We start from the raw sequence: 23,843 nt of genomic DNA on the forward strand, positions 1-23,843 counted from the left end.
TGTTTCATTCTAATATCTTTTAGATACTCAATTGTGGTTTAAAAAAGTACCTAATGTACACGTATTTCATATGTATGATTTTCATAAGATCATATACATATGAGAAATCTTAGCAATTTACATTTGCAAAGATTATTTATACTAATAAGTTGGACCTACCAACTAAAAATAGCAATAGAAACGTTTTTTGTATTTTAGGGAAAGCAACAGAAACGTAAATGGGAAATTAAAAGTTTTCCAAAGTTAATTTAGGACCACCATTAGCTCACCCAAAACAGTTGAAACAGAACCTTCTGGATATACCCCTAATTAATTATTACATTTTTTTATACACAAAGAAAAATCTCAACTTGCAATTTAACAAAGAAATCCCACCATAAAAATTAAAATATCTCCTCTCATCTTTCAATCCCAACCCTTCATTCTTCCTTAAAAAAAGAGGTAATTTAAAAAATAAATAAAAAACCCAACATTTTTCTTATCATAATTTTTTTATTTTAATTTTAATTTTGAGAATTTAAAAAGTATATAAAGTGGCGGTTTCTGGAGTGTTCTTGTGTTTCAGCAAGTTTAGAGAAGGAGATCATCTTCTCCTTCTTTCTCTCTCCTCTCTCTTCCCTAAACTTCCGTGCCCAAAAAATATGTAGTTACTTCCGACATTTTCCAACTTAATTATTCTATTTTTATTATTTGGCCTTTTTTTTATATTATTTGGCCAAATTCAATCCAATTTGTCGACAATATATAAATTCTGCTAGTACAATTTATTAGTCACAATAAAAAAAAAAAAAAAATCTTAACAATGGCAGATGGAGGAGAAAGAAATAGCGTTGATTTTTATAAGATACTTGGTTTAGAGAAGGAATGCTCGCCAACTGACCTCAAAAATGCTTACAAGAAGCTTGCTAAGGTTAGATTGATGTCTTATTTTCTACCTTTTGTCTACGGGTTTGGCGGGTAATACGGTAGCTCATCTTGTGATATTGCGGGATGTTTTATTATGTTTTTGTTAGTTCGGGAAGTATTATTACTTTGGCGGAACTTGATTTGAATTAATAAAATTCCCGGGTTTTAATTTTGTTTTGTGGATTGATATTGGTAGAGATGGCATCCGGATCGTTGTTCTGCGTCCGGAAATTCAAAGTTTGTGGAAGAAGCGAATAAGAAATTTCAAGCTATTCAAGAGGCTTATTCTGGTAATTTCACTGTTTATTTCCCAACTTTTAAAAAAAATTACAGTATTATATTTGTTGGTGGGTTGGTTAGTGATTCGGCTATTTTTATTAAAAAAAAAAAAATAGTTTTTCATTTGGTGACCTCAAATGTTTCATTAATACAACTATACAACCTTGTACCCGTGACTAATGATTTGCACTGTTACTCGATTATTTTTAATAAATTAATCGCGGTAGTAAATATCCTAGTAATACTTCATATATTAGGTACTTCGTATATGAATTCTTTCGATCAATTCACTTAGATCGCTATTTGTTTGGTAGATTGATCTTTATGAAGTTTATGTTGACCATTAAAATCAAATGTGACTTACGAAGTTACGAGTGATATATTTGAAGTTAGGTGCACTAGTGTGTAACTATAGTACATGTATGTGTTAGGATTGTATGAGTAGGAAAATTACCTTGTGCACCTTTTATTTATAGATGGAATTGTACCCTTGTGTTCGTTATTTGATATAGTTTGAGAATATAGTTTACGATTATGCATATTTTAAATCAGTAATTATACGGTGATTTGGATCACGTAATTATTTCTAGACCTCAAAAATATAGCAAGGGACAATTTTGGGGGCAATAATATGGAGCCAAATTAGCAATATGATACGGTGATTTTGGATCGTGCAATAATTTCTGGACCTTGAAAAAATAGGGACATGTTGGGGGCAGGAATATGCAGCTTGAGCTTACTTTATGGGTGTTTTTTTGTGCTTTGGAACAGTTCTATCCGATGAGACTAAAAGGTTTTTGTATGACGTTGGAGTTTACGACAATGATGATGACGAAAACAATAATGTGAGTCCTCTTTTGTCCTTGATTGCTATTCTTGCTTTCTAGTTTCTATGTATGGATTATGGTTTAATAATTTGGTGGATGAAAGAAAATATGGAATGATTTATTAAGTTTCATGATTGATGCCAATTAGCTATGAATGTCACATTATTACATCGTTCACTTGTGTTGTAGCCCAAATTTGGGAAGATTAGACCCCGGTATCTAAATTTGTGTCGTTTGCAGAACACTAGTATGTGTTGGGAATTATTGAATTAATAAGCTCATGGTACCTATTGAAGATTTTTCTCAATAATTGCTATATATGGCAAATTCCGAGCTTTAAGTCAGGGTCGGGAAGGGAGATCCTCAGCCAGAGTTCACCTAACTGTTAGTTACTTAATACCATATTGCGGAACCAGCTGGTCTTGCTTTATGATCTCCTGCACTTTACATATAATGATATAAACTGTATAAATTGTATATTATGGTTCATGGTGAACATGTTAGTCATTTAAACAATTATTAAATTTATATAATTTAAGCTCAAAAAGTTGAATATAGGTTGAGATGGGGTTTGAGAAGAGGGAGTAAATTGATTTCTATACTTTGTGATTGTGTCACTCAATTGTTTTAAGAACTATCAGTTGTGGACTGCCTTGCCTCGCGTCCTGCTACGTAAGGTAGTATACCTTCTCAGATGTCCACCTAAGCGGGCGAAGGGTCCAAAAAGGATGAGCAAGTTTGGTTCGAGTCTTGATCCATCGGGTAGATCTATATGCTTCGGAGGGTGAAACGAGGTGTAGCGCAGTCTGGTCAGCGCATCTGTTTTGGGTACAGAGGGCCATAGGTTCGAATCTTGTCACCTTGATGTGATGGGCGCGGCCACCAGCTTTCCCAAAATAAGGGGATATTTGACCCTGCATTCTTTTTTCTGTTTGTTCTCTGTTTCTCTCTGTTTGTATATAGTTCATTTCTGACTTTATGATGTCCAGAATGTCGAAGATGGGCTGGAACTTGAATGGTCATGGACCTTACCAAATGGTTGATGTTTTGTGCATTAACGTCGTTCCTTAATTAGATGAGTGAGCAAGAGCGTGTCCTTGTAAATTTAAGGAATGCATTTATCACTCACTACTAACCCCTTCATGTCTACTGAGTAGTGCTTGTAGGTCTCTAGGGCTAGCCTTAGGGTGATCCTACATGCAACCTTTATTATGTCGTTGTAATGATATGATCTTATGACAAGTTAATCAAGTGCCACAAATCCGCCATAACCTCATATAACTTTTTAGGGATCTAATTAAGCTATGATTGAACACCTGCATGATATGAGTCTTTCATGTTTTTAGATGAGCTCCTGAGTCTTGACATTGGCTTAATTGCAGGGAATGGGCGACTTTCTGAATGAGATGGTAACCATGATGAGCGAACACAAACCCTGTGTGAGTTTCTGAGTCTAATCGTTTTCCATTACAAAACATTCGTTAAGTTTAATCATTGCCATTTTTTTACTTTGTCACTGCCAGCTTTTTGGTCATAGAATTATATGCTCCACTGTATTCACATTTATATCATAAATATTTGCTTATATGCATTCAGCCACTCCCCCCCCCCCCCCCTCCCTGGCTCTCAGTGGGTTCAACACCTGATAATATGTTTTGTTCTGGTTAATAATTAATTTGCGCCTTTTTTTTCTCCTTTACTACTTTTGTGGTTGTGGATAAGATACACATCTCAGTTTCTTGTTCACATCTGGAGTTATTTTCTGATTTGGGTCATAATAGGCAAGTAGTATCTAGGCCGGCCTCCATTAAAGATTCGGTGTCCCCTTTAACAAGGACTGACATCTAGTAAGTTCACTACTGTAATAGATGTTTCAGTTTTGTGGTCCAGTAATATTAGTGACGCATACTGCAATGTCTACACTTGAAGCTGCTCTGACAACTGATGCCGCTTTTATCAGACAACTTGCTGTGTAGGGCTAGTCTCTATGGATTTCATTCCTAAATGGTGGCTGCATAATGTTGAACATCAATGTTTGTTGATGCCTTTGAGAAACTATGAAATTAAATTCTCCAATATGCACTTTTAATAATTTTTTCTTAATGACAAACAGCAATTTATGTAGGAGAAGTGATTCTTTTTGGTTATGAAATTGACAGGAAAATGGCGAAGAAAGCTTTGAACAATTACAGGAGTTATTTGAAGATATGTTTCAGAGGGACAGTTGTGATGCATTCGCTTCAACCTCATCTCAGGGGATGAACTCTTCTGGCTCATCTTCGTATGGCAGTTCTATTGAAGGTTCATGCATCAATAACAAGAGGAATTCAGTAGGAATGAATAGAACAGACGCATCTTCATCCTTCAATGATATCAACTTTGAGAGTTTCTGTTTAGGGGTAAGTACAAGCATCACAAAATATTTCCTTCTTCGAGTGGTTACCCTTCTTAGTATGATATACTAGAGCCCCTAAGGTCATTGATTAGAGTCGATATTATTTTGGGTAGTGAAATGACTGAACTTTTTTATTTTTTCTTTTGGGGTTTTGAACGGTTCAACTTGATTGTTCGGAGAGCTGTTTTTGTTTCAGGATGGATTGGATGATACCTGGAAAATCATTACTTCATTCTGGTGAGTAAAATACTTATAGAGGAACTAGGTAATTGAAAATTTCCAAGTGACTTACAATTTAGGCAACTAACCAGAGGCAAAATGTCCTAGACAATTCCAAGGAGCAAAGTGTAGTTAAATTTGGGTGAGTTAGTTAAGGGACTATCGACATTTTGCCTCATGTTGCCTAATTCTTGGGCAATTAGCCCGTCTTCTAGGTAGATGTTCGTTAAACACATCTATGTGTATAGACCCAATATTATGCAAAGTGAGGAGTGCTGACTTCTAGTTAGCTCATAGTCATCCACTCCATTTATGTCAATAGATGGTATTAGTATTACACATGTTTTCTTACCTTGATAATCTTGGGTTTTAAGGTTTTAACTGTTACTTTGTGACATTTAGCTTAATTTTAATCCTCTCTTGTGTTTTTATGGATGGTTTCGTGAAGACAGATGGATTGCAGGGGAGACTCGAGAAGGATAAAGGGAACAATCGCAAGAACTCAAGGAGGCGGTGGTAGTAATTGTAGCAGCAATCGTGATAATAGTAGAAGACGATATGGTAGGAAACAAAAGATTGCACCTGGCCATGATGTTTCTTCAAATGATTACTCCGGCATTTCCACTTGATTCAAATTACTGGTGAATTTCAGTTTAGGAAATTGGCATCAAGAGATGTGTCTATAGAGGTTTTGATACCATTTCATGGAAAAAAGGGTCCAAAATTTTGGCATTCTTATGTTTTGTATGTCATCATGTGATTTAGAGTGGTAAGGAGAGTTACTTATTTAAGCCATTACCAACATCTCATTATGCGACGTTGTTATTCCTGTACTAGAATCTATTACATAACTAAATATGAATCACGAGCAAATAGTGCTATTCCAATGCTTCAAAAAGCCTACTTATTAATGTTCTATCCTAATATCAACTATCAAGTGGTGATTCATAAGTTGCGATGCTTAAAATTTCGTTTGAAACTCCATTTCGATATAGCAGTTGAGCTATAAACAGCAAGACCAGTCTCGAGGATAATATATTCTCTCTTGGCAACTAAATTGGACGGGAGAGTATTACTTGTTGTAATGAGAGTGACAAGCTAAGTTTAGAAAGTGCAACAAGTATTATGATTAGATTGATTACTAAAACACTCATGAAAGAGCCAAAAATATCATGAAAATCAATAATTGCAAGCTTGCAACCACCTTGACTTAATAAACAACTTTATCATTTAAATGCAAAGAAACATGGAATGTAAAGATTTGAGCCTTTTTTTTTTCTGTTGGAAGTGACCGAATGAGAAATTGGTCCTACAGCACGTGAATGAAGGCCCCTTGTGTTATTTATGCTCCTTTGTCACTTTCTATATTTGTCACCTTTTTTTCCTCTCTTTGCCCTTTTTATGAAGTCACTTTCTAATTTCAACGTAAATCTGATGAGACGTATAACAATATTATATTAAGTTCTACTCATATTAGTATCTTTAACCATGAACAAAATTAAATGTTACGGAGTATTCCGTAATGTATCAGTATATCGTTAGTTTTTTGAATAATTGAGTTTCAATATATTAACAATTGTGAAATTTGTGTCAAATTACATGCCAACACGGTGTCAGTTTCAATATATTAACAATTGTGAAATTTGTGTCAAATTACATGCCAACACGGTGTCATAATCGAGTACTCTATAATCCATATGATCATCTCTCACTTTTTAGTTCTTATTCAGGTAAGAGTCAAGGTTACCTAATTATAACTTTTTTTACTACTACTAGTAGTAGTATAAAAAATGTGCTATAACATGTTTGTTCTGTTAAATGGAATAAAGTAATGAAGATCTTGATGATCACTGGTGTGGCAAACAATATATTCTGTCTCCAAATTGTTGAGAGTTGCTCAACTTGTACTTTGTTTTTTTAATAAAGGGGTTGCAAGTTGTACTTCAACTCATACACCTTTTTATTTTAATTGGCAAGTTGGAATTGTTTTTAAGCACGTTCTAATTTTCACAAATTGGGCACTCGCCAGATTTTTGTCCAAAGTTTCTGTAAGCTGTATCTTGAAAAATTACCTGAATGTCTAAAAAAATTTCTAATTAGATGCTTTGGGTATAGCAGAACTTGGAACCTGCGACCATTAATAATTCTAATACAAATATATGATGGTACGAATACTAAGTTTTTCCAAAGAGTCTAGTCCACTAACCCGATCCGAATTGACCTATGAGATATTCTCGGCTTCTTGCAATAGGCATTGAATAAGTCTTAATACTTGGTATCTAAAATGAAATTATATCTGTAGAAACAACTTTCAAGAAAATTGGACCATATTTTGAGCCCATAGGTATAAAAGGGTCATGGTTTGAGCCCAATAATTGTTTCTTAAAGTAGACGTTACATTGATAGTAAAACAGTAAATAGATGATAAGTTCAGGCCCAATTTTAATTGTACTTAATTACTACCGAGTAATCTAATTGAGGGAACAAAAACGGAGTATTAAGGTACAAGAGGAGACCTAGAATGGGTGATGTACATATTTTCAGATACATAAATTGTTTGTATATTTTAATGATATATTGATATGATACTATGAACATATAGCATCTAGCATCTAGGTAGGGGTGTTTTAAGGATTCCACCGGAAAACCATGAACCATTACTAAACTCCAAATCCATAAAATCATTACTAAGCTCAAATTCATGAAACCCATAAGTCAACCATCGGAAACCACCAAAGAAAAACTAAGCGGAGATCTCGAGGAGAGGCGGGATCCCATGTAAAGCGAAATTAAGCGTAAAGCTCGGATCTATCTCCCTTCGCTTGAATTTGCAAGCTTTTGTAGATAAGTTGAATTTAGATATTTGGGGTTGAAGATGACGGCGCAAATTGTTTGTCGGTGATAGCTATTGTTGATTTGAATATTGTAGTTGTTATTTTTTTTCTGTTATTGTTGATTTGTATACAATTGTTGCATACCTGATCTGAGTTTATATGGATTTTGTTTTCTGGGATTTTGTGGGTTTGATTCAAATGTTATCGTTTTAACAAAATTGCTTTCAGTTTATAAAAATCTTTGTTATTGTTGGATCGGGTAGCGGATTATCACGGCTCCTCTCAAAATATGTGACCTAGCACAATCAATGGCCCAACATGTAAAATAGCATATCATGCTTGTCCTACTCGGCCCAATGTTCTTTGGTTGTGTTTAATCCAACAAACAATAATCATGGATATTATATTCTCATAATCGTTAGTTTCATTGCTTTATCTTACAATCAACTTCAGTGAAATTAGGTCAATGTTGAAAGCAACACTGTCTGAGTAAATTATACTTAGCCTGCTCTTAACCTTGACTCTTTAGCCTAGTGGAAACCTTAGTAAGATACTCCATAGTAACAACTATGGAGTATAAGCTTTAATAGTCAACATAAAGAGCACTGCAAGCAAAGAATTTAAGATTTATCTGATGATGACCTCCGTGGAAGTGACAGGAGCTCAACTGATTAATTAGCACTTCACCCACCCCAAGCCCCACTCGCTGGCCCATGGATATATCTATCGCGACTAATTTGATAGACAATATGGTAATGATAATGAATTCATGTATAATTTTGTAATTAAAAAAAAATGGCCAATCATATTTGTTAGAAGATCAATTCAACCAAAAGGTTAAACTTATGGTTGAGGCTCATGAATGCTCTAATACTATGTTAGAGGACCAATTCAATCAAAAGTTTAAGCTGATGGTTGAGGCCCAGATATATGTTTTATACTCTATCAATATTAAATACAAATTGAAGTGATTTTTATTATTTCAATAATTTCTAAGTGATAATAGAATATGTTACAGAGTAGAAATTTACTTTTAGGATTGAATTACATTAAATTAAACCATGAACATTTTGATGAAACTTACATATTAATTCAACATCATGAGTATTGTTATGCATGCATGTCTATCATATATTCTTATTAGTTGTAAGGGTAATAAATCTAATAATCTCTAAATTTAGCTAGACATGTTTACTGCCTTACCGATCATTGTCACTATATATTTATTATTGCCTACAAATAATTATAGTTATTAATGTTATACATACTCTAAAACACAATAAAAAAAAAATAAAAAAAAACAAATATAGAAATCAGCGACCTAGATAAAGCAAAACAAAATAAAATGAACGTTAACACTACAATAATGGAAAATACAATACAACAGAGGAAACCCTACATTCATAACTTTCTCAAAAGACAAAAGTTAATTATTTTGAAGAGTTGATGCGTTCAGGAATTCGTCTTTCCAAAAGTTGACAAATGCAACCTACTTGATAGTATATCTTAATGTAATGATACTACATTTCTATTTTGGTGGCGGCTATTAACCAAGTTAGGTGTTGGTAGGGTCTTCCATTGCATGCACTCGAAATTTAAGATATGGTTGAGAGGTTGTTTGAAATTATGAATTGAAGTAGAAATTTTACGAGTTTCATTTTGCAGATATGGAGGATAAATTATGAATTGTCTCTTGTTGTTGGTTTGATTCTATAACCGGTATCTTTTAAATAGTGAGTATAGTAATAGTCACCCCTCGCGAGAAGGGCTAATCCTTTCCTTTTTTTTTTTTTTTTTTTTTTAACAACTACGTATTAAGTTTGGCTTGATCAAGTATAATTCCATTTTTGCATTGAGTATTACTACGCATTTGTAACATGAGTGTGAGTAAGCGGGGAGAGTTGAGCAAGCACTGGTCCGGCCGCTACAAAGAAATTAACTTATCATTATCATTTCATCAAAAATTCAAAATAGTTGAATATAAGACATAGTACTATAGTGTTAATCAATGCAAAAATCCAAATTAATTAAGACAATTTTATATAAAATTTTAGAAACATGGAGACCGAATTAATGAGTATTTTACATGGAGTCATGGAATACTTAGAATCATAAGATACTCCGTACTTCATAAGAGAGTAAATATATAAAATTTATGATGAGTAATAAAATTTGTATTGTACTTTTCATCCTCTTTAAAAAAAACACAATACGATTTCTTTAATAATTTGTATTTTTCTTTGTTATACACTTGAAATTTAATTTATAGGGAAAGTTTTGTACTTATATAAAAAAGTATGTATGAGGAAATGAGTACACCGTATGTATGTACGTACCTTAAAGCATTTGGTGGGTCCAAATAAGAAATGTCGACATTTACAATTGGAAGATCGTAGATGAATCAGTAAAGAAATGGAGCTAACCAATTCATTTCGATCTTATCCTAAAAAATGGGGGTAGGTGTCATCTTAATGACTTTTCGTAAAATAAAATAGTTCCAACTTGCTCGTTTTTATCATTATGCTATGCTCCCTTTCATTTGTCCTAGTCACTCACTTAACACCACTGTACAAGATAATATCATACTTGTCTTATTATTATTATTACTATTATTATTAGACGGAGTATATTATGTTCTCGTAATACTTGTACTACAAAGTGTACAATAGTGTTACCATCTTAAAATAATACGAGTAGAATGCATCAAACATTTAAAATTTTAATTTCATCAATTCGGAATTCATATCTGTATGTGATTTAATTAATGAAATTAAATTAAAATAATATATGTGATCAATTTAGTTAATATTCGTGGTATTATATAAATGCGTATGTTGATATAAGATTTATTATATAATAAAGTTTTTAATCTTATGAATGTTATGATCAATGAAGATATTTTGTTAGTTTTGACCATGTCATTATGCTTGGTTTGAATGAAATACAAAATATGACTATTTACGAATTGCCCTCCTTTTGTCCCCAAAATTTACGTTACACTTATATGTTTGTACATTCTCACTTTTTTTTTTCTTTTTCCCCCTGAAACATCATATGAGTGAGTGTTAATTGTAGATTTGTAATACTGTGGTTGATGTTTGTCTAAAAAAGGGCTAAACACTAATATTGTGCAAATGAATATGAATCAAAAATTAACTTTTTTTTTTTAAATTAAAAAGCTATTAAGATAGTTTCTTAGTCTTCTTTCTTATATTACGTATTATACAGTGACATCGCATTTTGTCTTTTTATAGTCAATGCAACAATATGCATATGAAAGGTGAAAATGTTACACCTAAACTAATTTTTCTTTTATTATTAAAATGCGAATATAAGATAACTTATCTTAAACGATTTACAAGAATGATTTTTTCTTTATTAAAATGTACATTTGAGCTAATTTATCTTAAACAATTTACAAGAATGACTCATGTCAAATATTTTAAACCCCATATAAAATCCATCGAGTATTAATTTTAGGTAAAGATAACACGCTGTCACATAGTAAAGATAACACGCTATTACATAACTAGTCAAAAGAAGATATCATATATTTACCATAAAATAAAACTCATCTAGGTGTCATACTAATAATTGGACTAGAATGAATCACACAAAAAAAAGATTATATTACCTCTCCACATCATACTTACCTAAATATTTAGATGGCTCTTGATTCTTTATTATTCCTTACAAATAGGAGTTTCTTTATCCAACTAAATCTTATCCACTACCCCCCTCAATACCCTTTATCCTTCTATAAAACCCCTTTCTCACTCTTCATTCTAACACTTTTCTAAAAATTTCTCACTCCAAAATTAATAACCAAACATCCCCCCAAATTTAATTTGTCCCAAACTCTCCCTACATTTTGTAACTTTTCTTAGAGAAAATAAATTATTCCTCTTAAAATCGCGCTATTAAAATAAGATGGGATTCCTAGATAGACTATGGGATGAAACATTAGCCGGACCTGCACCCGATAAGGGTTTAGGTAAACTCCGGAAGTATAAATCATTATCAGCCGCACGATCACCCGATCATCCGATTGTTACTAATACTACTCGTTATCAAGATCATGATCGTCGCGATGATCATGATCAGACGGTTCCCGTTTCTCGTAGCATTACCATCCTTCGTACCAAGAGTCTCACGGTTGAACCTGGATTTGCTGCTTCTTCTCCTTCTTCTACCTCTAGTGGTCCCTCCTCCCCTTTTTCACGTAAGTCCTCACTCTTCCTACATTTATTGTTTTTATTATTATTTATTGTTTTACTCTTTTATTTATTTAAAATTTATTTATTATTTAATAAAAAATTGTAAGATATCTACATTAATTAATTTTTAAAACTAACAAATACAATTCTTACAACTTATTTAGCAAAAATAGATTACGAATTTATTTTAATTTTAGTGTACTCCTATTACAATGCAACACAATTTTTTCTATGAAATCAAATATGCTTCATTAATCGATAAACGTGTCCGATTAAACGTATAGGTAGATCGATCTCAGCAGGATAATGATTCATGTTCGATGTAATTTTCATTACAATAATAAAATAATACTTTTACAAACATCATATATATACAATTATTTTGGAAAATATTTAATGTGTTGACTATTTCATTCACTGCCTAAATATTTGATTTTAATTGTAGCATAAATATTGAAAAAGGAATATTAATTTTAGGCTGTGGTAAAAATTATATATATGTATTGAAGCTATATATAATTCATGCATGATGTGTTGCATGTATACCACAGCAGCGGGAAAGAGTCCGGATATGAAGCGACGGATGATGAGGAAAAAACCGACGTTTGAACCGTCGGAACATGCTGAGCCGACTAGCCCTGTTTATGACTGGTTCGATCTCTATCTCTTTTACATCTTTGTTTTTTTTTTGTTTTACTCACTATAATTAATTTATTTATTTGCTTGTTTGATATATTCGTTAGTAATCTAGACTTATGTCCCCTCTTATTAAATTTCGTAATGAAAAAAATATTGATATGCATACGTATTTGTTATAAATAATTAATGAGTTAATTAGAAGAATGGATTAGGTTAGTCTACATCTCGGATCTAATCTCGTGACATGACGCAAACATGATAATTTTATTTATATGTACCAAACAAACCAAACAATACATATGTATGTTACAATAAAATACTTATAGCTAGTAGGCGATAGGTGTAGCTTAGGTTTCTTATTTGTTAGTACTGTATGTTGGAGTAAACGATTAAAGATCGATGTTTCTTAATAAATATGGAGTAGATGGAAACGATAATACATGGTTTGATCTAGTATGAAATTAAACTCTAATTTATTTTTACGCGATTTGATACTAATAAGGTATTGAAGTGACCGGTGTAACTATCTAATATGTCGTAGCAAAATGAAAGATATAGACTAAGTTTCTAAAGTGTAATTATAAGGTGAAGATAAGAGATAATAAATCATCATACCGACATAAAAATGTGGAGTGCTTAGAATTACAGAAAGAACAAAGCTATACTAAACATATGAATATATGCACTGCTAATTACTCGTAATAAAATTGGTACGTATAATGGTATTACCAAGTACGGAGTATGTATTTTGAACATTTTCTTTCATAAATTAATAAATTATATTGTGATGATGTGGTACAGGATCATGATAAGTGCTTTGGACCGTTAACAACAATGGCCTAGACCCTGCAGAGTGACATTTTTCTTTTTTGCTGGTTGGACATCCCTTCTATAAGAAGTATTATATAGTTTAATATACGTACGATATATAATCACTTTATATATGGTGCGTATAATACTACGATACAATTAACTGGGGTACTAATGCAGTATGAAGTTTAATCTTCATAAAAAGATGGAGTTTCCCTACTAATACAAGGGTCAATAAAAAGATGGTTGACACTTTAGGGTTTTTTCAACCATTTGGCTTTTGGGCTTCTGATAGGAAAAGAAGAAATGTGCCCCTTTTTTTTTTGGATTTTTTTTTTCTTTTTGTAAATTTTTCTTTGGGGGCCAATGTATATATTTTATGGACCCCGTTTTAGATTTATAATTTGTAGTTTTGTACATATTTGTCTCTTTATTTCCTTAGCTTTAGGTATTGTAAAAATGTTGTAACATCTTCTGCACCTTTCTTCAATTCTAATGGAAGCCCACTTATTTTCACAATTTTATCTCAACTCCTTTTATTTTATCATCCTGTCAAAAAAAAGTTTGTTCTTGGTAGATATTAAGATTTTACAACTTGATTTTCAGAAATTCTTTCCAACAACACAATGTACTTAAAGAATATAAGATGACGTATAAACTATAAAGGTGTGAATTGTTGTGGAAATTATCTATCTGTACAAAAATTAACCATTTAACGACAACTCATTAAAAACATGTCTAAATCACATCCCTTTTATGACAGAACATGTGAATTCGTCACAAAACTCACAACCAGAGCGCACAAATCAATACACCACGAGTAATAAGCACAACTATCTAAATTATATCAAATTTGATTGGAATTATATTTGGTTATTTATACCTGTTGTTTTGTTCGTCTTTATATAATCAAAACTATTCTTTTAAACAAAGATAGGAGATATTGGTCCAGGAAAAGGTTTAAGGTTTTTGTAAAAACCTTTGTGTTGTCCAGTGGTATTTGGTATGTTGCAAGGCTTCTATGGTTTATTCATTCACTTCGGGTTTTATATACTGGTAAGTGGCATTCCCCGTATGTGGGTTTGTTTGGGTGTATCGCTCAACTACATTACACAAGGTTTTTCTTTTGGTGTGTGTGTTTAGCTAGGCGTTTGGTTGTTTTTAGTATTGTAGCTCTTAGGTTGTAATTTGTTCTTTCTTTATGAAGTTCTCATTGTCAAAAATAAAATAAAAATAAGAGATATCTTTTTTTTTTTTTTTGGGAAACCATAGGAGATATCATAACTCTAGTTTTACATTGATCCTCTTCTAGCCAATTATGAAACGCAAATCACTTGTTCAAGTATTACGTTGAAATTTTGACAACCAAGCGGGGTTTTTCAAGGTTTATTGAATAAATTTGGATTTCTTGCTAAATGGTTACATGTTTGAAGATTTTTTTTGCTGGAAGAGTTTATGATTAGCTCAAAAGTGTCACATCCATGTTGTCAAGTTGAAGATAATCTTAGTTACTTTTTTAATTTTTCATGAAGAAATAAGATAATCTAGTTACTAGATGCCTTATCTCAAACGATCAAGTTGTTGACTGGGCTTTAATTAAATCGATATAATAGGTAGACATGAATTACGAAAGGGTCACAACTAGACGTTCATATTTTGACCCGATTTGAAAAAAAAAAAATTGGAATTTGATTTAGAAATAAAGCAGGATGTGAAATAAAACTAATTCAAAAATTGAAAATAAGTGTGTTAAGCCCAAATCAGCCCAATTTGCCTCATTGAAATGAAAATAAGTGGGCTAGGCCCAAACCCTAAGGCTTACTGAAAAAGGTTGATGGTTATGAATAGGGCTGTCATCGGTCCAAGGTTGGACCGGACCGTGACCGAATTTTTTAATTTCAAGAACCGAAAACCGGACCGGATTGCTTTGGGTCGATTTTAGAATTTTATTTAAAAAATACTAAATTTTTAATTATATTATGAAAAACTCGAAAAAAAGTATAGGAAAAACTCTACTTTAGCGTCTTTTTTTTGTATGTTAAGTACTAAAAAGCTCATATAATTAAAGTTTTCAAAGGTTATTAAGAATAATTTTAACCATTATCTAAGATTTTATGCATAAATTTAAGGAAAAATTTGGTCCGGTCCAAGACCAGTTTTTATGGGGTTTTGGACTGGATCGGACCGAAGACATAAATTTCTAGACCCATAAACTACACCGGTTAATTCGGTCCGGTCTGGTCTGGTCCGAGTCATTTTTTCAGCCCGAACCGATTTTTGAACACCCCTAATTATGAAAATTGTTTTAGCCAATCCTTATATCAATCAATCAAAGCCTTAATCCCATAGATGGGGTCAGTTACATGAACCAAAAATGATTATTCCGTGTAATCGTCCACAAAAATCTTCCTCCTCCATCCCTTACGATCCAATACCTCACACAAGTCCATATACTTCATACACAAACTTTCATATGTGGCTGGCCACACACACCAATCTTCTCTCTCCTCTTTTCTTCTTCTCCAAGTGAACATTTCTGTTCTTGGTCCTCATCCAAGCCACAATTTTATTTAATTATTTTTTTTTTCAAAAAAATCTTTCACCATTCAAGCTTTCTCTCTCTTACCTCTTTCCTTTGCACTTTCATCTTCTTCAATTCTTTCAATTTTTAATTTTCACAATTTTGTTGGTAATTATTGAAAAAAATGCAATTGTGAGGCAAAACCCCCTATATTCAAGCAAATCCGAGCAACTGGTGGCGATTTGGTGAATTATAGTGGCTGAACTGGTCGTGTTTGTGGTTGGAGGCGGGCGACTGGTCGTGGGGAGATGTTTGATTGTTGTGGTGGTTGGAATTGGTGGTTTGGTGGCTGCTTTAGCGATGGAATTGATGGTCCATTTAGGGGTTCCTAGGTCTGGGGTTACTTGGTCGAAGGGGTTACTCTGTCAGAGGTTACTTTTGTCAGGGTTACTTGTATTTTAGCTGATTGGCAATCCTTAGAGCACTTACAATGGTGGGCAAAATAAAATGCTCATGGGCATTTTGGTAGAAGTAGTCTTGCAATGGTGAGCAAAAGTGAAAATGCCCATGGGCATTTGTTATTTTGCCCATGAGATGAGCAAAATAAAGGATGAATAGTGCTCTGGTGGCCCCACAATTTGCAATGGTTATATTTTTTGTAATGCAAATTCTGAAATAAATATTTATTAAAAATTAAAATTACCAACGGTCATAAAATTTAATTCTCTATAAATAGACATGCATTTTGGTATATTTTGGTATAATTTCAGAAATACTATAAATCCTCCATATTCTTTATTATAACGATAAAAACGACACAAATAAAAAAAAAATAAGTTACACAAATTTAGACTAGTTTTTATTTATTTGGAGTAATATTATTAAAATATAGATGAAATTAATAAATAAAGAAGTGTTGTGTAGAAGAGAGAAAGTAATGGTGGGGTATTGAAAAAGTAAGAGAGAGAGAGAGAGTAGTGGGCAAGCATTTTTTTTGCTCACCATCGGGAGAGAAATTGTGAAAAAAAAATTGCCCATGGGCAAAACAGATTTGTTGAGAGCGAAAGTGGGTAGAGAAATAGTGAGTGAACATTTTTTTTGCTCACTATTGAGAGTGGTCTTATAAACTTGTAAATTTGTCTTTGTATAAAAAGCTCCAAGAAACAGTCAATAAGGGAATAATAGCAGGATTCATATGTAAAGCATGTCTCATGTTTTCTTCTTCTTTAAAAATTAAAATACACTAGGAACTTTCACAAAATTTACAATGTTGTTGATTTGGTACTGTATTTTTTGGGAGAATTAAACTACGTAGTTTTCATAAGCTAGGTTTCTCAACACCTTTGTAATGGATTAAAGAGTCTACTTTTGAATGTATGTCACTAGGTATTTTCATGATAATAGACGGTATTTTGGAAATTTAATTAATTTTTTCAGAATATATGGCTGATAAAGATATTGGAAAAATGTGAGAAATTCTGAAGATAAGGTTGAGAAGTTTGCTGATGTTATATACGCTGGCAACCTAATAATTCAGCAGTACTTTTCTGTTCTAAAAGTAACATTTTAAGTTTTAAGTTGAACACTTATATGTTTCTAACTCATTTTCTTGGTAGTAGTTCAAGTAATTCCGACATTAGTTAGTTAAATTGGTGGACTTATTTCTCAAACAGAATAATTTTCATCCAATTGTTTTACCTCGTTTGGTATGAGTAGTTGCTGCTGTTTTACAAGAGTACTATGCATTATTATTGATTTTTAGTCTAATTGACTCTTCTTCTTTCATGGGTTGAAATGTTGAATGCTGCCCAAGGCTTTATATTTATTATATCCATCTACCACACGACAGGGCCGTAGCCCATAGGGGTGTTCGAGGTTCGATTTGATAGCTGATAATTTTATTTTTTTTAATTGCTATTCCCTCCATTTCATATTTAGAAGTCTATTTTCCTTTTTTGGGTGTTCAAAATTAGAAGTATGTTTCTATTTATAAATAGTACTTTTTGACAATAATACCCTCTTTTTGATGATTTGTCATCCTTTTTCTTTTTGTTTTTTGTACTTTTGGCATCAATTTTCAACAATTTCTCACTCCATCTCTTTAATAATTCTCAACCACTTTTTCTCTCTCTATCTCTCTCTAACCACACATACATATTTGTACTCCTAACCAATTTCCTTAATTCTAGTGAAAAATGGAAAATAGGCTTCTAATTATAAAATGGAGGGAGTATAACTTAATAAGGAGTACATAGCTCATATAAATGTGTAATAAAATTTGGTTTGTGATTTACGAGTAGTGGGACATAGTTGAAAGTAGGGGTGTTCAAAAATTGGTTCGGACCGAAAAAATGGACCGGATCGGACCAAATTAATCGGGACGGTCTCCGGGTCGAGAAATTTATTTTTCCGGTCCGGTCCAAAAACCTATAAAAACTTTTGCTTAAAATTATACATAAAACCTTTAATAATAATTAAGATTATCCTTAACAAGGTTTGAAACTTTAGTCATATGAGCTTTTTTATACTAAACATATAAAAAAACGTTAATATATTGTTTTTCCTTTATATTTTTTCGAATTTTCCATAAATTATTTAAAATTTAGGAATTTTTTTATAAAAATTCTAAAATCGATCCTAACCGGTCTTCTTGACCGATTTTTTCGGTCCGAGTTTTGAATCGATTTTTTCGGTCCGATCTTCGGTTCTTGAAATTCAATTCTTCGACCCGTCCGGTCTTGAACCGATGAACGGCCCTAGTTGAAAGTCAATACAACTTGTGACATGTTACATAGTACGAAGTATGTGTTATTTGACCTTTGTAAATTATTATTATTTGCAATTGAAATCAAACCATGAATTGCATAACCGCAAACAAATTGAAATCGCTACAAACGGTTAGTGACTTAGGGGTCGTTTGGTTAAGAAGGGGTAAACAGAATGGAATTAAGAAAGGGATTGAGGGGGAAAGGAAATGATACCCTTTGTTGTAGTATGTTGTTTGGGTTACATAAGTAATAAGTTACATCTTCCACCAACTTTTCAAAAAAACTTCTCCCTCATATTAATGGAGCACCACCCACTCCATCTTGACGCCGCTTTCGAACCCCTTCCCTGTTGTCACCGCCACTTTTCACGCCGCCACCTTCACGCTGCCCCTCTAAGGCCCCACAACCGACATTCTCTCTCATCTTATTCTATTACCTCCACCATAAAATGTAAAATTTAAGGTTTTAAAGATCAAATTCACCCTTAAAAACTCTAGATCTGGAGCTTTTATGGGTGTATTTGACCATCTAAAGCCATATTTGATGATGTAAAAACGTAATTTTTTCACTTATAATTTTTTTAATTTTAAAATTAGTAGTAATTGGGAGGTTGTATGTGGTTTTTTCTGGTGGTGGTGGGGCTTCGGGTGGTTGTGGTGGTTTTGATTAATGGTTGTGGTGGTATCATGGTAATTTCAAAGTGGTTTCATGGAGCATTTGAGTTTTGGGGGCGTTTGAAGGTGGTTGTGGTGGTCGCCGGTGGTGGTGACGGCTACGGTGGGGTCGTCGGGTGGGGCGGTTGTGGCAGTGGGAGGTTGCTAGTAGATCAAGTCAGGTGGTGGTGTGTGTTTTAACGGTGGTCAAAGTTGGTTATGGTTGTTGGGGGTAGAGGATTTTGGGGTAATGGATGATTCCCCAAGGTTGGGGAATCATGACGGAAGAAAATTGGGTAATCAAAGGGGAAAGAGAATGATTAAATTAGATAACCAAACAACATTAAAGGGAATTATGGCAGTTGATTCCCATTGCGTTTCTTGAAACCCCCCAACCAAACGTCCCCTTAGTGTAGTTCAAAGTATTGGGCTACGAGGTAAGCCCTTGTCATAATGAATTAAAATGATACATTGAGAATATTTAAAAATACGTAATATATACTTATTACAATACTTTTCAATCTATTTTCTAATGCGAGATTGTGAGACAATTTTTTCCATGGACCAAAGAGTTTATGTTATGCCTTAACACTTCAGATTTAAACACTACCTTTTTTTTTTTTCTTTTTTTTTTAAAATGTACCTTTGTTAGTAGATGACAAGGAATTGCCTTACACTCGGTATATGAATGTTTGCAATTTGCATTATCAACCCCCTCACACTTGATCAACCATTATACCCTTCTTTTTTATACTTGTATATAGAGGTGTCTATTCGAGTACTCAAGTTGGGTTGGGCTAAATCTATTTCAAAGTTGAGTCATGTTAAATTATTGTGTCCTTAAGAGATTAAGAGTCAAATTCAAATCGAGTTTTTTGTAACCAATTAAGTTAGTTTTTAACACCTCTACTTATGTACAAGTATTGATAAAAAGCTACAATCTTTAAAGCTGACAACTAAAAACCCATCCATGTGAAATTTAAGACATTAACCCCATAGTATAAAATATAAAAGCAAATATAGTAGTCCGCTATTGGTGTCTTGGTATATTAAAATCAAGAATACTCAATACTAATCCAAAGTTGAATAAAAGAGTAAAAAGACAAAATCATCTTTTCTCCAATTTCCAATCCTGTTAACCACAAATCACCTTCCTTTTCCCTTAATCAACATTATTAAAACCACATTAACACAAGGGTATTAACGTAATTAAACTATAGTTAAAAAAAAAAAAAACCAACAAAAACTCCATCAAAACAGGCAAAAGCTAAAACCAAATACCCTCTCACACATCCATCCATCTACCTAAAAGCCGGCAAAATGACTCTTATTAATGACTCCGATGACCGATTAACCGGCACTTCCAAGTCTCCAAACCTACATTACCCCACCAAATTCTCCGACTCTTTCCTGCCACGTGTCCTTCCTCGGTTACCTATGTCTTGACGAACACACGCCGTCAAATTCCCCCTTACCCTCCTTTCCTTTTCCGTCACCCTAAACGGCAATTTCAATTCAATCAATCAAACCAACAACATCTTTCTTTCTCTCTCTAAAAAAAACCCTAATTTTCTCTCTCCTGTTTTCTTCACCACCAGATCCATGGACGAAGATGACGAAACCCGGTCCCACACGTCGATTGGGAGCGAACCTCATTCACCGCCTTCACCGCCGTCCGGTCAAATCACCGTCACCGTTGCGGCGGAACCTCCGTCAACGACACCGTCTTCAACTCCGCAACCGCCGCCTCAATTGTCGCAGAGTTCGCTTACTCTCGCGCTTCCGATCCAGCAATTCCCTCGGCCGCTCGCAATCGTTGCTCCCGGCGGCGGAAGCGGTGGTAGTGGTGGAGGAGGAGGAGGAGGGAGAGAGGATTGTTGGAGCGAAGGAGCGACATCGGTGTTGATCGACGCGTGGGGGGAGAGGTACATGGAGTTAAGCAGAGGGAATCTGAAGCAGAAACATTGGAAAGAAGTGGCGGATATTGTTAGTAGCAGGGAGGATTTCACCAAGGTTCCCAAGACGGATATACAGTGCAAGAATCGAATCGATACGGTCAAGAAGAAGTACAAGGCTGAGAAACAGAAGGTTGCCAGCGGCTGTGGCCCTAGCCGCTGGCCGTTCTTTGACCGCCTTGATCGGCTTATTGGTCCTGCCGCTGCAACCCCAAACTCCGCTAAGGGGCCGGGTTCGGGTTTGGGGCCACTAACGACTGCGACAGTCTCCACCGGCGGACCGCCTCCCCACGGGAAGCCGGTCCCCGTTGGAATTCCGGTAGGGGTTAGACAACATCAGCAACCCCTACCGCTCCCCTTCCCGCCCCACTACCTACAGACCCCGCCCCATTTACAGTCTCCCAATCCGCAATTACGGCAGCAACAACTGCAGCAGCAACACCGGCAGCACCAATTGCAGCAGCAGCAGCAATTGAGACAGAGTCTTCAATTTACGCCTCCTAGTGGAATTCCACAGATGAGATATAATAATAATAACATCAATACTCCTGCTTCTGGTGCTACTAGTAATGTTAATAGGTTACAACAATTAGAGCAAATACAAAAGCATCAGCAACAGTTTAGGAGGGTACCGCCTCCGGTTGAATCCGATTCTGATCCGGAGGAATGGTCGCATGATTCAGGGGATAGTTTACCACCGGAGAGGACGGGGTTTGATCGAAGGAAGCGGCCGAGGATGGATGGTAACAGGGGAGGCGAAAGGGGGAAGGCAAAGGGTAAGGGCAGGGATAAGAAAGAGGCTGTGAGGGTGTGGGGGAGCTCGGTGAGGGATTTAACGAGGGCGATTATGAAGTTCGGGGAGGCGTATGAGGCGGCTGAGAGCGCAAAATTGCAGCACATTGTGGAGATGGAGATGCAAAGGATGAAGTTTGCTAAGGAATTGGAGTTGCAGAGGATGAAGTTTATGATGAAGACTCAACTCGAGCTTTCGCAATTGAATGGGAATAATAATGGTAGTAATAATAGTGATAGTAGAGGTGGTGGTGCTGGTGGTGGAAGTGGTGGCGGTGTTGGAGGCGGCGAAAGTAATCATATGAATCATCTCCATGAGAATCATATGAATCATGCTAATAGTGATAGTAGTAATTAGTAGTTCATTGTTGGTAGATGTAGAGAAAAGCAGAGGACAGGTTAGATCACATCTCTTTATATTAGTAGTTTGTTGATGGGCTAAAGATGATCAAAGTTTAAGTTTTTATTTGGTGGGAAAAGATTTATTTGCTCTGATTGATATAATCATTTGATTTGAAAATTAAAAGGGGGGTTAAAGTATTTTGTAATTGATGATTTTTATATGAGAAACTCTAGTTTATTGTCTATCTGTTAGCTTTTTAGAGAATTAAATCTATGAATGTTGTTTACTACAGTAACTTATTAATTTATGAGCTGAATGATATGGTAAATGCATTAGAAAGTCTGAAACTTGAGGAAGAGTTGCTGGAAAGTAGCATTTGTTAAGCATTACTTAGTCTTTGCATTAGTAAAGCGCGGTTGCATTTAGCACCCTGAATGTTATGGTAAGTGCATTGGTTAGTTAGAATCTTGAGGAAGAGCTGCTGGAAAGCAGCATTTGTTATGCATCATTAAGACTTTTCGATTAGTAAAGTAAGGTTGCATTAGCAATTTAGCACCCGGCACCCGCCCCAATTGATATGGTAAGCAAAAACTGCATTAATAAGTCAGAAAGTACAATTAGAGTTGCTGGAAAGCAGAAACAACATTTGTTAAGCACTGTATTATTTATTTAGTCTTTGCCATTAGTAAAGTGAGGTTGCATTTAGTGCCCGAATTTTATGGTAAGTGCATTGATAAGTCAGAAACTTGATTAAGAGTTGATGGAAAGCAGCATTTGTTAACCATTATAGTCTTTGCGATTAGTAAAGTGAGGTTGCATTTAGCACCCTGGATGATATGGTAAGTCTTTGTGATTAGTAAGGTTGCATTTAGTGCCCTGGACTAGGAAAATATGTTGAAATTATGTGAGGAAGATGGTTAGAAGTTAGAAGAATGTCTTTGCTCTTCTGTATTACTGATTCTGTTCTCTTTTCAGGGGAATTTGATTCATTTAACTTGCTTTATGAAAACTGCTTGTTTTGGCCACTGCTTTCTCAACATACAGTCCTACATCTGTATCTGGTCCACTGGGTTTTGTTTTTAACAAACTGTGTTTGTGTTGAGGGACTGAATTATTTGAAATTATTGAATGTGATTTCCCTCGAAGCTGGTCATCTTATCTATTATATATGAATTTCTGCTTATTACCAGAATGAGGAAAACATAGAAGTACTACTACTGAATTAGAGATAGCTTGTGTTTGTGTATATTCCAAAAATCCAAAATAATACTCCCTTTGTCCGTCATTAGAGAGAGTGGGAAATTTTAACTTAGAACTATAAATTTGAAAGTGTACCCCAAACTGGGGTAGGTGGCCGACTGGCTGGTATAGAAATTTTAGGTGGGTGTGGGGGACTCATCCGCACTCGCACTCGCACCCGCACCATCAGCTTGACATTTTTACCGCCCAAAGTCCCAAACTGAATTAGAATATGATATGCTATTTCGGAATACAGTTTATTTGGCATGGAGTATATTAAATTTAGGCCCTGCTCATACTAAAAATAAGAGTTGACGCTTGTAATTCTAGATTGGTTTTGGTTCTTGTTAATTATCAAGTAAATATCCCATCAATTAATTTAGTTCTGACCTTCTGATCTAATGATCTGAGTTATAAAAAATAAATAATAAATAAATAAAATAAAA

General features: G+C 34.3%; 3 protein-coding genes across 9 annotated transcripts; all 3 read left to right on the top strand.

Moving 5' to 3' along the window:
* Positions 1 to 464: 464 nt before the first annotated feature.
* On the top strand, positions 465 to 5,524 carry LOC110688045 (dnaJ homolog subfamily B member 7-like). Of its 6 annotated transcripts, none has more exons than XM_021864721.1 (7): positions 469 to 910; positions 1,103 to 1,196; positions 1,957 to 2,030; positions 3,395 to 3,451; positions 4,172 to 4,411; positions 4,604 to 4,644; positions 5,075 to 5,524. In XM_021864721.1, coding segments are annotated over exons 1-7 (615 nt in total). In that variant the 5' UTR covers positions 469 to 802; the 3' UTR covers positions 5,076 to 5,524. The 6 variants fall into 6 exon arrangements, 5 of the variants coding, with proteins under 5 accessions (XP_021720413.1, XP_021720412.1, XP_021720410.1 ...); XM_021864720.1 differs by having other exon boundaries at positions 470 to 910; positions 5,079 to 5,197; XR_002504500.1 differs by having other exon boundaries at positions 465 to 910; positions 4,172 to 4,644; positions 5,079 to 5,184.
* Positions 5,525 to 11,174: 5,650 nt separating this feature from the next.
* Positions 11,175 to 13,645, top strand: LOC110688047 (dormancy-associated protein homolog 4-like). 2 transcript variants are annotated; one of them, XM_021864723.1, is made up of 3 exons: positions 11,175 to 11,682; positions 12,232 to 12,328; positions 13,118 to 13,645. In XM_021864723.1, exons 1-3 carry the CDS (start codon positions 11,391 to 11,393, stop codon positions 13,143 to 13,145), a joined length of 417 nt encoding a protein of 138 aa, XP_021720415.1. In that variant the 5' UTR covers positions 11,175 to 11,390; the 3' UTR covers positions 13,146 to 13,645. The 2 variants fall into 2 exon arrangements, with proteins under 2 accessions (XP_021720415.1, XP_021720414.1); XM_021864722.1 differs by having other exon boundaries at positions 11,181 to 11,682; positions 12,229 to 12,328.
* A 6,695-nt stretch (positions 13,646 to 20,340) lies between these two features.
* Positions 20,341 to 22,402, top strand: LOC110688048 (trihelix transcription factor ASIL2-like). The gene has a single exon (XM_021864724.1). The coding sequence runs from the start codon at positions 20,671 to 20,673 to the stop codon at positions 22,171 to 22,173; it is 1,503 nt and encodes a 500-aa protein (XP_021720416.1). The 5' UTR covers positions 20,341 to 20,670; the 3' UTR covers positions 22,174 to 22,402.
* The last annotated feature ends 1,441 nt before the right edge of the window (positions 22,403 to 23,843 follow it).

Source organism: Chenopodium quinoa, unplaced genomic scaffold, assembly GCF_001683475.1.
Source record: "Chenopodium quinoa cultivar QQ74 unplaced genomic scaffold, ASM168347v1, whole genome shotgun sequence".
NCBI lineage: Eukaryota > Viridiplantae > Streptophyta > Magnoliopsida > Caryophyllales > Amaranthaceae > Chenopodium > Chenopodium quinoa.

Excerpts from the sequence above, each read along its gene's own strand:
- LOC110688045 (XM_021864716.1), top strand. The coding sequence starts at position 803 with ATGGCAGATGGAGGAGAAAGAAATAGCGTTGATTTTTATAAGATACTT. Across the intron at positions 2,031-3,394 it reads ATGATGACGAAAACAATAAT|GGAATGGGCGACTTTCTGAA; the intron begins GTGAGTCCTCTT and ends GCTTAATTGCAG. Across the intron at positions 3,452-4,171 it reads TGAGCGAACACAAACCCTGT|GAAAATGGCGAAGAAAGCTT; the intron begins GTGAGTTTCTGA and ends TGAAATTGACAG.
- LOC110688048 (XM_021864724.1), top strand. The coding sequence starts at position 20,671 with ATGGACGAAGATGACGAAACCCGGTCCCACACGTCGATTGGGAGCGAA.
- LOC110688047 (XM_021864722.1), top strand. The coding sequence starts at position 11,391 with ATGGGATTCCTAGATAGACTATGGGATGAAACATTAGCCGGACCTGCA. Across the intron at positions 11,683-12,228 it reads TCCCTCCTCCCCTTTTTCAC|CAGCGGGAAAGAGTCCGGAT; the intron begins GTAAGTCCTCAC and ends TGTATACCACAG. Across the intron at positions 12,329-13,117 it reads ACTAGCCCTGTTTATGACTG|GATCATGATAAGTGCTTTGG; the intron begins GTTCGATCTCTA and ends GATGTGGTACAG.